Here is a 15381-nt window from a genome sequence, read left to right as displayed (position 1 = left end):
GCAAATCTTACTCTTGCCTTGTATAAGGTAAATATGTTATTTATGATAGAACATCAACCCAAAAAAAAATGTTTTCAAAGACAAATTGACAAATACATAATGAAAGTTATGAAGAAGTGTGTTCTCGTGAAGTTTTTTTAAAACAAAAATCAAAACAACTATCTTCAATCTACCAAGTTTGCATATCCAATTTCAACTCCGATATATATATATATATATATATATATATATATATAAACCAAAAAATGTATCTTTAAATCAATTATATCGAGTCAACAAAATTACAAAATTTCTATGATTTGGGATAGATATATTATTACCCATAAAATATATAATTAAAAAAATATAATACGTTTAACATTTTAGCTAGTTCCTTTTCTTTTTTTTTGTATGTGATGCTTCTTCTTCGACGGTGTTGTAGCCAGGAATTTAATGAAGAGTGTCCAAACTTTTAATAGTATTTTAAAAAAAACGACGATTTAAATTATCAAAACAAATAATTAAGTTAAATATAGGAATATTTTTAATAGAATTACAAGTGTATAATTCAAAACTAACATGAAGAAAATAAACTACTATTGAAAACATAATTTAAATATATTATTACAATTATACTCGACGAGGTTTCATATCCTGGAACGTTTTTATAATAGACTCATTAGAAATAGTACGAAATACTTTCTTTTCTACATAAGGCACTATACAACCGTCTAAAAACTCATCATCCATTCGATTTTTAGAGTATTTAAATCAATGCTTTGTTTTTGAGAAGAATGTGACAACATCTCTAATTGATCTACCGTTGTTTCTTTATTTGGTTGACTTAGAGAAGTCAAACTTTTTTGGTACTCTATTATAATAATTTCTCATGTGTATTGAAACTAAAATATTAAGTTGGTTATTTTTGTTATAAAATAAGAGAACGAGAAGAAAAAACAGAGAGAGAATTGTTGAGATTCTATTCTTAATAATATTGTGATATAATTTGGGTAAATGAGTTTCCTTTTTATAGAGAAAGAAAACATTATCCCGTAAGGGAAAAGTTTTAAAATTTAAGGAAATCTTATTCCATAAGGAAAAGGTATTAAAATTTAAGGAAATAATTAAATTTTAATTGAAAAAAATCCACAAGAAAAAGTATTAAATTCAAGGAAATCTTATCCTACAAGGAAAATGTATTAAAATTTAAGGAAATAGTTTAATTTTAATTGAAAAAAAATAGTTAGTAAAGGAGGAATTCGAACTTGGGTCTTGGAGACCTTCATGATACTATTAACCACCAAGCTATTGAACTTTTATGTTAAAATTATGCATGTTTATTTACTTAATTGAATTCAAGAAATCAAAATAATTACAAAAAAAATACAACCCTGCGGAGAATCGAACCGGGACAAAAAGTAGGATTGCACAGGCTATTGCCAACTCCACTGCGCATCACTTTGTTATTTCAGGGGGTCCAAATTCTATATATACCAATATAAAGTCAAAATTTTACGTGTATATATAGTATAATTTTTCGATGAAGGATGTCCAATTGGATACCCTGGAGCCTACGTGGCTCCGCCCCTGATTGTAGCAATAGCTTTAGTTGAATACCTACCATGACACTATGGAAAAAAAGATTGAAAATTATTTTTCGCATGATGCATCACTAAATTTAGTGAAATACACTATATAACCCCCCCCCCCCCTGCATGAGATAATTTCAACAATAAGAATATTAATACTAGAATAAATTAGGATTATTATGTGAACAAACCAATGATCACAACAAAATAATTTCCTTTAGTACTTTTTAGGAAAAGTTTAAGAATTGTCCGATGCTAGAAGTTTGGTTAAAATGAGTTGCAATAAATGACAATCTAATACTCCCTCCGTTCCTAATTACTTGTCCACTTTTGAATCGACACACCTATTAAGAAATTAATTAATGATATAGTGAGTTTACCATTTTACCCCTATTAATTATGAAGAGGATGAAAAGTTCTGCATTTTTTAAAGTAATTATTCATTTAATTGAGGATATAATAGGTAAAAAAAATTATCCTTTCTTGATTTGTCAAAATGGATAAGTAATTAGGGACAACTATAAAAGAAAAAGTGGACAAGTAATTAGGGACAGAGGGAGTAAATGACACTCTTAAATTATACTCCCTCAATTTCAAATTAATTGAATTATTGAGTCATTTTTCATTTTTTAAATTAACTTAATTGTCCAATTTTCAAGATTACTTTTAGAATATTTTTCCAATTTCACCCTTCATTTGTTAGTATTGAAATTAGTTATTAATTAATGTTTAGTTATTTTAATCATAAATTTGTCAATAATTAATAAGGATAAAAATGGAAAGTTATGTCAAATTTATGTCTGAATTTTCTTTTCTTAAAGAATATGAAACCCCTCAATAATTTAATTAATTTGAAACGAAGCGGTAAACTTTTAACTATTCCAACTAGCACAATAGCTTGCCACATGGCTAAATAATTAATTCTTCTCACTCTATTCTGCATAGTTTTCATCACAATAATAAAAAATTAATGTTACATATTGTACCAATCATTCATCGTCTTTGATCCTCTAAAATTTTGGTCCGACAATAGTTGTTTACTATTGATTTGACATATTTCTTAAAAAAATATAAATTAAAGGTAATTTTATTATATTACCATTTGAATATAATAAATACAATGTCTTAAAAAATGTAATAGGGATATGACTATAATAATGATAAGGGTAAATTAAGAACTAAGTGTAAAATTATCTATGAACTTCATAAAGTGGACAAGTATGGTTGGACATCTATTTTTAGTATAGTGGACAACTATTGTTGGACGGAGGGAGAATAAGTTCTCGTGACATGATTCATGATATTTGCTTCGTACAACAATAGTTGTCTATTATAGTAGTTTGGAATGTTCAACAATACTTGTTTACTTTATAAAATCAATAGTAGACAATTTTACATTTAGTTCTTAATTTACCATTATCATTAATTATAGTTATTTTTCAATTACATTTTTCAAAACGTTGTATTTATTATACGGAAAATGGCCACAAATATCTTGGATTATTAGAAAAAGTTTATATATACCCCTCATTTACCTATTGAGCTAAAAATACCCTTCAATCCACCTTTTTATTCATTTCTATCCTCAATTCTAACGGCCATTTTCTTTTAAAAAAATAATTATTATTTATTATGTGACATTTTTTTATTGGATAAAATTAATTCACAAGCCATTTAATTTTCTCCCTTCCCGCATTAATTTTAAAAAAAATCCATTTTAATCCGTCCCACACAATCTTAAACTTGTCCCACTCTTCATAACCTTAAATCCATCCCGCCTCATTGGCATTCCTCATGATGGTGATGAATACAACCAGTATCAACCGGTATAAAGATAAAATTAGAACGGAGGATTGACCAGTGGATGTTAACCATTTTGTTGGGGGCATATGTGCAAATAAAGAAGAAAAATAATTTGCGTAGGGTACCCTTCGTTTCGTCCATCGTCATTCGTTGTCGTCCCTCTCTCCCGCTCAGTCCCAATTTTCAAAATTAAATAAAGAAAAAATAATGAAAACATCCGCTTCACACAGTTGGTGTGCCCTTTCAAGTTCCTGAAACTTCCAACCCCTTATTGGAAGATGGTGAACGAAGCTCTTATCTCCGATCCGGTGGATCCTCTCCATAGCCTTGCCGGACTTTCTCTACTCCCAACAACAGTTAGGGTTTCCACCGACGCCTCTGTATCAGTTAACCCCAAAGACCTAGAGTCAATTCACAACTTCATGAAGTCCATGGTAACTTTTCCGTTTGTTTTTCTTCACTTCTTAAGATTTCTAGCTCTTTTATAGACCTTACATGTTAATTTAGAGGAGAAACAGTGTTAATGTTGTTACTATGGAGTTTTCGCTGTTCTTCGATTCTTGCACTGAACTCCAACTTACAATTAGTACAATTAAAATGGAGTCTAACTTACATAAATATTGTAGTTTGTCAGTTTTCATTTGGCTAGTTATTTGATTTTGGATGATGTTAATGACGATAATGTTGTTCTCCTTCATTATGATATTAAAAGGAAGCCAAGGGTCCTGGGCTCTTGGAGGAGGCAAGGGAAATTGTGGATAATGGTGCGGAGCTTCTGAATACCAAGTTTACGAGTTTTATACTATCTAAAGGCATTGATGGGGATCTTGCAATGAAGGGAAAGGAGAAGCTCCAGGAGAGAAGACCAGGACTGGGGCGTAAAAGGGCTCGATTTTCTCTCAAGCCTAGTACAAGGTAAATTATAGACAGTCTTTCTTTTATTCTCTAAATTAGATCCTATTGAAACTATGGCGTTAGCTTACCTTGCTATTGTTTTGCAGTCAACCTACTGTCAGCGTAGCTCCTCGTTTAGATATTGATCAACTGTCAGATCCAGTGGAATTTTTCTCAGTTGCTGAAAAGCTAGAAGGTGATTTTGTTTCTGTTGTTATCTCTTAACTATCTGCTTGCAAAGTTGATCCATCGGCAACTAAAAAAAGTATATATTATACTTAGAAAAAGAACAGTTTTAGTGTTTTACATATGGTGAATTTACAGATGCTGAGAAGGAAATAGAAAGACAGAAAGGTAGCAGTATCCATGATCCAGATGTGAATAATCCACCCGCCAATGCACGGCGTCGTCGACCAGGCATCTTGGGGTACACTTAGTTACTCTTTGTTTTTTCACATGGAAATGCCTGTCTTACCTTTATCATCCTCTCAACTCGTTGTTGCACCTTCTTAGAGTTCTCTTTTCTGTCTCAGCAAATCGGTGAAGTATAAGCACCGTTTCTCATCCACCCAGCCTGAGAATGATGATGCATTTATATCATCTCAAGAGACATTGGAGGATGATATTCTGGTGGAACATGGTTCTCAGTTGCCAGAAGAGCTTCATGGCCTCAATGTTGAACTACAAGAAGTAGAACTCACAGGTTAGTGGGTTTAACTAATCAAAATAGATACCTTCTGATTTCTAGATTATATTTTTAACTTCTCTATGAGCAGATTGTATTTCAGAAGTGATGATTGCTTTTCAATTCAACAGGGTCAATAAAGAAAACAGAAAACAGAATAAACAAGATTCTGGATGAATTACTGTCCGGTAGTGGTGAAGATCTAGATCGGGACATGGCAGTATCCACATTGCAAGAGCGGTTGCAGATCAAGCCCATTGAACTAGGCACTTTATGTATTCCTGAGTTCCCTGTGACTGGAAAGCTTGATGGTAAAGCTTTTGGAGAGAGGATTCAGAAGCCTAGGAAGTTTTCATTGGAGGTACGGGAGTTGGTTAAAAGTGCAACCGAGGGAACACCTTCCTCTCACAAACAGCATGAGGAAAGTCCTGCCAGTAAATTAGCATCACCCACTCCACCAAAAAGTCCATTTGGTTCATTGTCTTTTTTGAAAAAGAAACTTATGCAGTCAAATCCACTGAGAGATCCTTTTTCGCCTCTCAACATTGATCTGCAATCAGAGCTTCCAGATTGGTCCGTGAAGAAGAAATCACAATGTGTAAATAATAATGTTGGACCTACTGAATCTCATGGTTGTGAAAATACGAATATTATGGTCCCTTTAAGAGGTTCAGACTTAGTGCATGAGCAACTGATGGAAAAGAATCCAGGCAGAGATAGTGTAAAAACTGGGCCAAATGGATCTCGATCTGGAATGGAGCAACATAATGGTTATGATGATATTGATGTCAATACTAACGTCAACTTAAATATGAGAAATGTGGATTCCCGCCATGAGTCTGATGGGATTGACAAAGTGAAAGATGATTCAGTTATAAACAATGTTTTGAAGGATCTACAAGGTCTTGAGACCAAATCCTACATTAACTGTCAAAAGCTGCAGGATAGCGAAGTTCTTGCTGAAACACTACCTTCTCTTCAAGCCCAAGGAAATGCTGTCGATACAGCCAATTATACCATTGAAACAGTTGTTGAGGATTTTGGATCAACTGAAATTGATCAGCTGGCAAGTCTATCCACTTTTTACTATTATATGCTACATTTGATACATTATTCCAGGAGTTATAATTCCAACTCTGACATTTTTTCATTCATACGTCATTAGCAGGTTGACAATATGCTACCAGAAACAGCGCCTTCTGCAGAACAAGATCATTACTTTGAGGATTCTGTCAAAGACTTAAATAGTGGTGAGATTCTATTTTGGATGATTTTTTCATGTCAAGTCATCATTTATGAAGATGCGACATTTGAGCATTGTCTATTTCTTGCTAGATTCTTTTGTATAGATAAATTTTTGTACGTATTCAAAATAATCCGTGTCTTGTTTATGTTTAACACATCATTTGAGTTTTACCTGGAATCATCTGCAGTCAACTATTCGTTTTTTGACCCACTTGAATTTTCAACTCTTAACTGGGTGATTCATGATATTGGGAAACTGGAGATTTCTTAGGTCTGCTACAGGCTATAGATTAAGGTGTGAAGTGTTGGAATTTAGTATAGGAAGAAGTAACTGCCCATGTTTGCCAAAAATTGTACTGCAGCAGACCAATACCTTTGGTTGCTTGGAATGCTCTATCATAACTTTTCTTTCCTTTTCCTTTTCATCTCGGTTTTTTAATGGGAGGATGCATGTGATGCATCTTTATAAAAAGAGTAGATGTGTAGAGTTTTGAACTTGTAGTTGTCAAGAATCATGACTTTTGATCTTCACTTTTTTTTTTTTTTAAAAAGGTGATGATTTAATATAAAAGATGGGGATAACGCTCCATCACTGTATACCATATAGAGAACCTTACAAAAGATATGGTTCTCAGCAAAAAGGCACTCATCACTATTTATCAGGATGTTTAAAGTACTCCAAAAGTAACAAGATTTATCTAATATGTTTGAACTTCACTTCTATCTTTCGAGCATCCTGTTAGGTACTAGATATAAATTAACATGACGTAAGTTTGATACTGGTACATGCAAGTTATTGCTGTATTTTGATGTTCTATTGTGGTTAGAAGCATTAAGGTGTCAATAGTGTCACTAGCAAAGCATTAGGGATGATTAATCATTAAAGTAACCCATGTACTGATAGCATAAGATCGTATGCCACATATTGATACCTATTGCCTAGTAACAAACTCAATCCTGCTCTTCAGAGTCAGAAAGCGCTTCCACTTAACCCAGTTTATATTTGGTTACTTGCTTTACTGTCTTTTATGTATAAAGTAATCTGCTACCTCCAAATATAACCTACAGCTGCTGAAATCATTCTCACATTGATCACCTTCTCTTTTGCAATGGTTCTTTGAGCTTCTGTCACTCTTTACATTATAAAGTTGTCATAGTTACATCGTCAAGGAAATAGTCGTGGGCCATTTTCACTTTTCACCACCAAAGACTTTCACTGCAATTTAGTTGCCTGTGCATTCTGAATTTATGATGTTTTTCTTGAACAGATAGCTAGTTATTTTAGCCACTCTACTTTGCATATCTTAACTAGTAATAACTGTCTAAAGTTTGGAAAGAACTTGAGAACCTTGGGTGTCTTTATACAGATCAATTGAACTCAGTTGCAGTTGAAGTTCCTTCTAGAGACGTGAGATATAAATTTCCTGAGATGAGCCCTCAGCATCACACCCAGGTTGCCTCCTTTCTTGAATGCTCCTTTATTATTTTTTATTTATATAGCAAACTCAAAGTGCAAAGTTCTATGCTAGGTCCATTTTTCTCTGGCAAGTTAATCCTTGGATACACACACACACACTCTTTCTCCCAAAAGCAATTAATGATGGCAGGGTATAAGGGGTCAAAATACTTGCCACATACAAAAGCCTGGTATTTGAGTGGAGAAGCGAGGACACTATCCAATATCCGTAGAGTTTCAAACCATTTGCCATTGGTCAGAGTTTTTCGGATCCAAAACAATTATTGTTAAAGAGTCTACGATATCAAAGTCAGTAAAAATCGTTTGATTCTCCAATTGTAACTGTAAATTAGAAGACAGTAAAGCTGATTGCTTGTATGTAAACAAATCCGTAGATGACTAAACACTAGGATAGGGTTTGTGCAAAAACATATTGCAATTCCCAAATTTAACACCAGCATGAACTGCGTTTGATAACCATGATTATTTTATTCTCTTGAAAAAAGTGCTATGATGTCACTGATCTAAGTTGCCAAATGTTTTGATTTCTGTCTAGGGTTAGGACATTTTAAAGCTTTCTACTGAAATGACCCTCTGATATTATTGGTGTAAAATTTGACAACCAATCTGTATAAGAGACGATATTTCTGACGTGACAGTGGATATTGACTGATATTAATTGAGCACATTAGAAGTTTTAGCCCATGATGTCTCCTAATTTTGGGTTTACATGTGAATGCTTGTGCTCTTTGCAGTTGGATTTCTTTACCTGTATTGGTTATACTGATTGATATGCAATATTTTTGATGCATTAGGCAAAAGATAAGCAACAGAAAGCAAAGAAACTTGCTGTTGGAAGGCGTGAAAGAAAACATCTTTCTTCTAGGCCAAGTCTAGCAGGTTTTTACTCTTGCGCCTATGGGGATGTCTTTATTTGAAGTCTTTCATTTGTGTTTCTGATAAAGAATTTCATGAATTTGACAGATGCTGGTACATCATTTGAAAGTGGGGTTAGACGAAGCAAACGAATGAAGACAAGGCCTTTGGAATATTGGAAAGGCGAAAGATTATTATATGGACGGGTTGATGAGGGTGAGTATTGTCTTGTAAATTCTTGTGTTGTTGCTTTGCTGGGTTTCCGTTCTTCAGTTTGGATTCATTTGTTAGACTTCGGTGATACGGTAATAATTTATTTTGATCCTCAAATCTAGTTTTTTTTTTTTTTGGCGTGTGCGTGTGAGAGAGAGAGATGTGTGAAACTAGGTCACAACATGCTAGACATTATACTTATAGTCTTGGGAAGGTAACTACTCACGGAGATTTTCTTGTCCTTTAGATGGGATGTTTATCAAACTATACGACCTAATATTGGAGAGGTTGTTGGTAACATATGCACATTTTGCATAGAACTCTTCAAGACAGGGAAAGAAAATATTAGGGACGGCTTAGCTATTAGAGAAACATGGTAACTAGATTACTTGCATGTCTGCTAAGAGAGTGCAAGTTAGAGTATCAGAATCTAGTTTTCAGGGATTTGTTTCGTACTTGGTCAAGTCTCTTCCAGCAGGAGATTAACTTAGTTAAGGCTCTCCTAGTTGGTGACTTACTAGCTCAGAATACTCTTTAGAACTTGAATTACAGGAAATTAGGTAATTTGATCCTCAATATTTCCGTGCTTGAAAATCATCACCGAGATAATGTAGTAGACTTATTTCCTATATCAGCCAACATGCTGAATTCCATAAATTGTCCGCACAAATTTGAAGTAATTTTTGAAAACTAATCATTTCAGTTTTGGATTTTTCATTTTAGGGATGTCTTTAGTTACTTTGGCAAGTTTATTCTAGTTGAGCACTCTCTTCTAGAAAGTAGAAACTTGAGCCATAGGACTTAGGTAATTTAACCCATCATATTTTCTTGCTTGAAAATTATCATTGAGATAATATATCAGACGTAGTTCATATACCAGCCAACTTGCTGAATTCCATAAATGGTCAACAAAAATTGAAGTAATTCGAAAGTGATTGTTTCAGTGCAGAAGCTAATTGCAGCCAACATTGAGTAGCAGCTTTTGGATATTACTTCTATTGTGACTTGCAATTCAATAAATCAAAGCATATGCTAAACACAATGAACATATCTTTTTGACTGGTTGTTTCGTTGTTTAATCTGTGGAGAAAACAACAGATTTAGTGTATCTGTGTGTTCTGTTGCAGGTTTGAAGCTTGTTGGCTTGAAATACATCTCTCCAGGAAAGGGATCATTTAAGGTGAAGTCTTACATCCCTGATGACTACAAAGACCTAGTTGATTTAGCAGCTCGCTATTGATTTTCTAACAGCATTGGTGGATGGGCTAGCTTTCTGGATCTTGTCCCATGCTTCAGTTTTAAATACAAATGTAGCCATTGTATGTAATGTACCCGAGGTAGATTTATAACATTGTGAACCTTGATTTATCATCTTTAATTTGTTGAGCGCTGTTGGTCCATCTATTGATTATCCCAAGAGCAAATGACTCCACAGTGCTTCAGACACTTTTGTTGACTTGTTAATGTTAATTGAGGAAACTACGAGGCCAACCTGTAATAGCAAAGGGCTCTGTTTTGTTTCTATGTTACTTTATCATATTTGTTAGTTGTTAATGTCGTCTATTTAGGAAATAGAAGGCTCATTATAAATATGAATCACCCATTAGACTCTGGAGCCAAATGGCCACTTTTCCAAGCAAAAATGCACAAAGGGATCCGAAGATAGACCAAAACGGCCAAATCGATAGTGTGTCCCTTTGTGCATATTTGCTATGGAAAAGTGGCCCTTTTGGCTCCAGACTCCCTCTATTACTCCAATGGCCAGAATAGTGCTGTCAGCAACAAATTATAAAAGTTTTTACTAAGTTTATCTAGTATGTCAACTAAGTTTCGTCATGACAAATTTTAGAATATATTCCCACTGTAAACTTATTAGTTAAAAAGTATCCGAATGTCTTTTTGTTCCTTGTTTTTGGCCACTAAAGAATGAAATATAAGAGAAATGCTTTGATGTCTTTATCGTCCCTTGTCCATTTTGGGGTGTGCCAAACATCTCCAAATTCAAGATTGTTATCAAATATAATAAATTTAAGAAATAATATATAATGTTATGTTTAATCTAAAGAAGGCTTGCTCTTCATTTTTTTTTTAAAAAAAAATTATAAGCTCATCTAGATTTGTCAGCACAATGATTTTTCCAAAATAAAATAAAATCGAGGAGTTGCAATCACCAAGGGGGTAAGCATTAGAGCTAAAATCCAGAGTAAAAAAACTACAAAATATTACATGAAAATTAGTTTACTCTACTCAAGATGGAGTATTAGTATTAATAATAAAACTAACTGGTTCTCATTTTTTTTTCTTTGAATTTGAATATGAACCATTGCTAAGGAGAAATCTTAGTAGCTCAGTTGGTTGACTATCTAAACTCCCATCTAAGGGCTGAATTTTCGTTTATAAAGAATGTTACCTTTTATATTTAGTCGTAAACCTTTGGTTTTCATCAAAAGGAATGTTTCTATGAAAAAGAAAAAGTCTAGAATTAATGAAATGAAATTTCTAATCATTTAAAGAATTTTGAACGTCTCTTTACATATTTCGTGAGGAAAGTTGCTGTCCTTTTCTTCGTTGCTTCTTAACCTGGAGGAAGACTATATATATAAAAAGATCAATTCAATAAGACTATATATATAAAAAGATCAATTCAATATAATGATGTTCAATATCCAATTTTTTTTTTATGATCGTGCACTTTGAGTAATTTCAAGAATACTTCCCACCAGCAACATGTATCAGGTAACTCAAGAATCACTCAATGTTTTTTATCTCCGCTAGTACCATTATGCCACACCCTAAAATACTTCAGCGTACAATTTATGTTTAAGAAGAAATCGTCTAGTAATTATTAAACCAATCAATGTACTATTAATATAAAATATGTTTAACTTATTAAATTTGCAAGTAGAATTATTGTACAATATTTATTTGTACTATATATTCTTACATGAAACATGCTTTAATTAGCGTCCTTGAAGGAAAAGACATGATTATTTGAACGATAATATAAAATATGAGTTATGGCCCATGGGTTACTATACATGACGCACATACATATTTTTCTGTTTTTTTTTAAAAAAATATTTACTCTTTTTTTTTTGTTTTTTCTTTTACGTGTATACACAAATAGACATTTTGTGAATTTAATTATTTCCTTCTCATTTGTTTCTTTATATGCTCTGCAATTATTTAAGTTCGTATCAACAAAATAGAGCCATCACTGCATATATATAATTAGCTATATGAAGATATCCAAGTATTAAAACATTAACAAAGAAAACTCTAGATAAACTTAATTTACGGTTTCTGTATTTGTCTTTTACTATCATATACTTCGATTTTAAAATCACATGTTATTTATTTTACTTCAGTTATCATATTTATTAGGTGGAGTGTTAACATGTTGCCCTAGATCTGATATATTTAGTGGGATATGCTGAATTTTTTGCAAGCAATATTAATATTAATTTAAAGAAGTGAACAAATTAATAGATCACTGTAATAATAAGCAATGTCACATCTTATATTTATACACAATATTGTAATTTTACTTATTATATATAATTTATCATAATTAAGTGTTTAAGTGAAATGAATATACTTGCATGATTATTTATAAAAAAATTGTCATTATATTTTATTGACATTCGAGCTAAATTTTGTTTCAACTTTATTTTAAATACGTGTTTTTATTTATCTATTACAAAATTAAATTAATCATATAAAATCTATTATCTGCTTTAATTATATGCATTTTCCTCAATAAATCCGATAAAAATAAACCGACCTCGTTAATATCTCTATCTTGGATACTGGGACGACATTGTTTCCTGTTTTTTTGGCCCTTCTTGTGGCGTAACCAATAATCCCCCTATCCCCTATCCCCTATCCCCCATCCCCCAACTCCAAAACCTTCTTTTAATTCTTATTGTTTATGGTTCCACTCGGTTACTTTCTCCGTTTCTTTTTATATGTCATCCTTATTATAAATAATAATTGGTTTATAATACTTATCATTTTATAAAATCAATGCATGTATTATAAATTTTTTTTCTATACCTTTGATAGTTAATTAGTCTTGAAAATAGATATTTGATCAATTTAAAAAAACTAATAAGTAATTAATATTTATTATAATTACTTTATACATTAATTAGGTACTCTCACCATTGCACTACTACTCTGTAAAATCTGATGTTGTCATGTTTTTCTTTGTCGAAGTAGAAGTAAAATTCTTCTCAGGCTCTTTGCAGTCATATCTGCAATTATATTAAGATAAGAAATTTTTTACTTAATTTTATTATAAATAACATCAGATTTAGTAGGAATAGTTAGATCAATTTGAAGTAATGAAACTGATGTTGTCATGTTTGCTTTAAAAATTTATAAAAATCATTTTTACACAAAATATATAGGAAATTGAGGTGGAAAAAAATTAATTTCTACAAATTTTGGATCAACTCATATTGAAAAAATTTTGTTCCAGAAACAAACTAAAAAATTTAACTAGTCATTTAAATGTATTTCAATTTTTGAAATCTAATATATTTATCATTTATTAAAAAATTGACTTTAAAAAAACATTAAATAATGATAGAATTGTAATCTTACTTAATTTCTCAATGTAAGTTAAGTCTAAAAAAATGTGACATATAAAAAGAAACGAATGAAGTATTTTTTTCAATGTCTCCTTCTTCTTCCTACTTGAATTTGTTACACTTCATGTGTGATTTGTTGCATTTGAGCAAAAAGTTATTCGGAAATCACCTCTTTATCTTCATAAAATAGTCCGGGTATATTGGTGGTCCCACAAGAGCACCAAAAACCTATAATTTGTCACGATTCTGAATCGTCAATGAATATTTATGCATGCGATTAGAAAGAGGAATAATATTTGTGTTCTCCTATCTTCTTCTTTATCTCTCTATATATACACACACACTCTATCCCAATTTGTTAATTTCTTCTATCTTTTCTTCATGGATCTTCTTCCGGGTCTTCCTAATGATATTGCTCTTGAATGTCTAATTCGTCTTCCTCTCCATCAATTCTCTAAAGCTGCTTCTGTATGCACCAACTGGAAAACCGAGATCAAGCATCCCCTGTTTCGACAACGTCGGAAAGAATCGGGTCTTACCCGACCCGTTTTCGTATTAGCCCAAGCCATGGTTACTACCATTCGAAAACCTTATGGCATTACCAGCCTTTCATCTACTCAGTTCTATAGACTCACCCTTTATGATCCGGAAAGGGGATGTTGGTACGATTTGCCGCCGATACCGGAGTTAATTGATGGATTGCCCATGTTTTGCCGGGTTGTAGGAGTCGGGTCGGATGTAATGGTGATAGGCGGGTGTGACCCGGTTAATTGGAGGGTTATGGACTCTGTTTTCATCTACAATTTCGTATCCGGTTCGTGGCGTCGTGGGGCGGATATGCCGGGAGGACAGAGGCTTTTTTTTGGATGTGCGTCGGATTCGGAGAGATTTGTGGTTGTCGCCGGCGGACATAACGACGAGAAGAATGCGCTGAGATCGGCTCTGTTGTACGACGTGGCGGAAGATGAGTGGATTACGCTGCCGGAAATGGCCTTTGAGCGTGACGAGTGCAAGTGCGCATTTCACCGCGGTGAATTCCACGTCATCGGAGGCTATCCTACGCATGCACAAGGTCAATTCCAGCGCAGCGCTGAGGTGTTCAACTCCGCCACATCCCGGCAGTGGCACCTGGAGGAGGACTTCCTGGGTGCCGACACGTGTCCCCAGACCTGCATAGAAGGCGACGACGGGAGACTATACATGTGCCGAGACGGTGCCGTGGTCGTAAAGATTGACGCCACGTGGAAACACGTGGCGAAACTGCCAGGTGGAGTATCCAACGGGGCGTATCTGACAGCGTGGCAGGGGAAGTTGTTAGCAGTGGGAAATTCAATATTAGATGAAATTCAGAGTAGTTATGAACTTGATGTGAATAGTGAGAGTAAAGAGAAGACATGGAGAAAATTGGATACTCCAAATGAATACTGTGGACATGTTCAATCAGTTTGTTGTTTAGAGATATGAATCTGTCAAAAAGAATAGTACTATGAACTTTGCTTGTTTAGCATCTTTTTTTTTTGGATTTTCTTATGTCAGGAAATCACATGTAAGTAGTACCAGATGAAGCTGTTTCTCCGTCTTGATTTTGAATTTTGAATAAGCTGAATAGGATGTAGGTGGTGTGAATTTGAATTAGTTCGACTTGAATGTGAATTTCGAATACCAGAATGAAAAACAAAACAAAAAAGAGGTGATTTTGTACATAGTTGATTCTTCTTTTATCTACTAGTTATGTTTTCTGTTACATTACGTATGTCAGCTGGCAAGAGTTTGTTGTTTATTTTTGGATTTTCAGCCGAAGTTACGTTTTCCTTAACTATTTAAGGCATATATATAGTTGAGTTTTATAAATTTAGCCACTTCAAAAATTAATTTCTTACTTACGAGATTAAAGTTAAAAAATATTTGGATATAAAGTTTGTTACAAACTATTTGAAAGCAAGAAAAAAGCTTTGGTTGGAATCAACAATTTATTATTGTTTAGAAGAAGAAGCTAGCAGAGGAAGAGTGTGTAAAGTTTGTCAATATTGGTTATAAATAATTTAA

At 33.2% G+C, this 15381-nt stretch overlaps 3 protein-coding genes across 3 annotated transcripts in view; all 3 read left to right on the top strand.

Annotated features, from left to right (window-relative positions):
• The window catches only part of LOC125820580 (thionin-like protein 2), a 67674-nt gene that overhangs the window by 21136 nt on the left and 31157 nt on the right, over nt 1–15381 (top strand). The gene's annotated exons all lie outside the window — the stretch shown is intronic.
• LOC125820549 (centromere protein C) lies at nt 3505–10203 on the top strand. The gene is made up of 11 exons (XM_049499950.1): nt 3505–3805; nt 4084–4286; nt 4373–4461; nt 4590–4692; nt 4799–4968; nt 5082–6016; nt 6119–6200; nt 7563–7648; nt 8467–8551; nt 8636–8743; nt 9868–10203. Exons 1-11 carry the CDS (start codon nt 3650–3652, stop codon nt 9978–9980), a joined length of 2130 nt encoding a protein of 709 aa, XP_049355907.1. The 5' UTR covers nt 3505–3649; the 3' UTR covers nt 9981–10203.
• On the top strand, nt 13669–14799 carry LOC125820567 (F-box/kelch-repeat protein At1g80440-like). The gene has a single exon (XM_049499969.1). The coding sequence runs from the start codon at nt 13717–13719 to the stop codon at nt 14797–14799; it is 1083 nt and encodes a 360-aa protein (XP_049355926.1). The 5' UTR covers nt 13669–13716.

This window comes from Solanum verrucosum, unplaced genomic scaffold (assembly GCF_900185275.1).
Source record: "Solanum verrucosum unplaced genomic scaffold, falcon-dt-bn FXZP01000117.1, whole genome shotgun sequence".
NCBI classification, from domain to species: Eukaryota; Viridiplantae; Streptophyta; class Magnoliopsida; order Solanales; family Solanaceae; genus Solanum; species Solanum verrucosum.
Note: the sequence above shows the minus strand (reverse complement) of the source record. Positions and strands in the feature narration are given on the sequence as shown.

Coding starts and splice junctions, on each gene's coding strand:
- LOC125820567 (XM_049499969.1), top strand. CDS start 13,717: ATGGATCTTCTTCCGGGTCTTCCTAATGATATTGCTCTTGAATGTCTA.
- LOC125820549 (XM_049499950.1), top strand. CDS start 3,650: ATGGTGAACGAAGCTCTTATCTCCGATCCGGTGGATCCTCTCCATAGC. Junction 3,806..4,083: donor ACAACTTCATGAAGTCCATG/GTAACTTTTCCG, acceptor TGATATTAAAAG/GAAGCCAAGGGTCCTGGGCT. Junction 7,649..8,466: donor GCCCTCAGCATCACACCCAG/GTTGCCTCCTTT, acceptor TTGATGCATTAG/GCAAAAGATAAGCAACAGAA.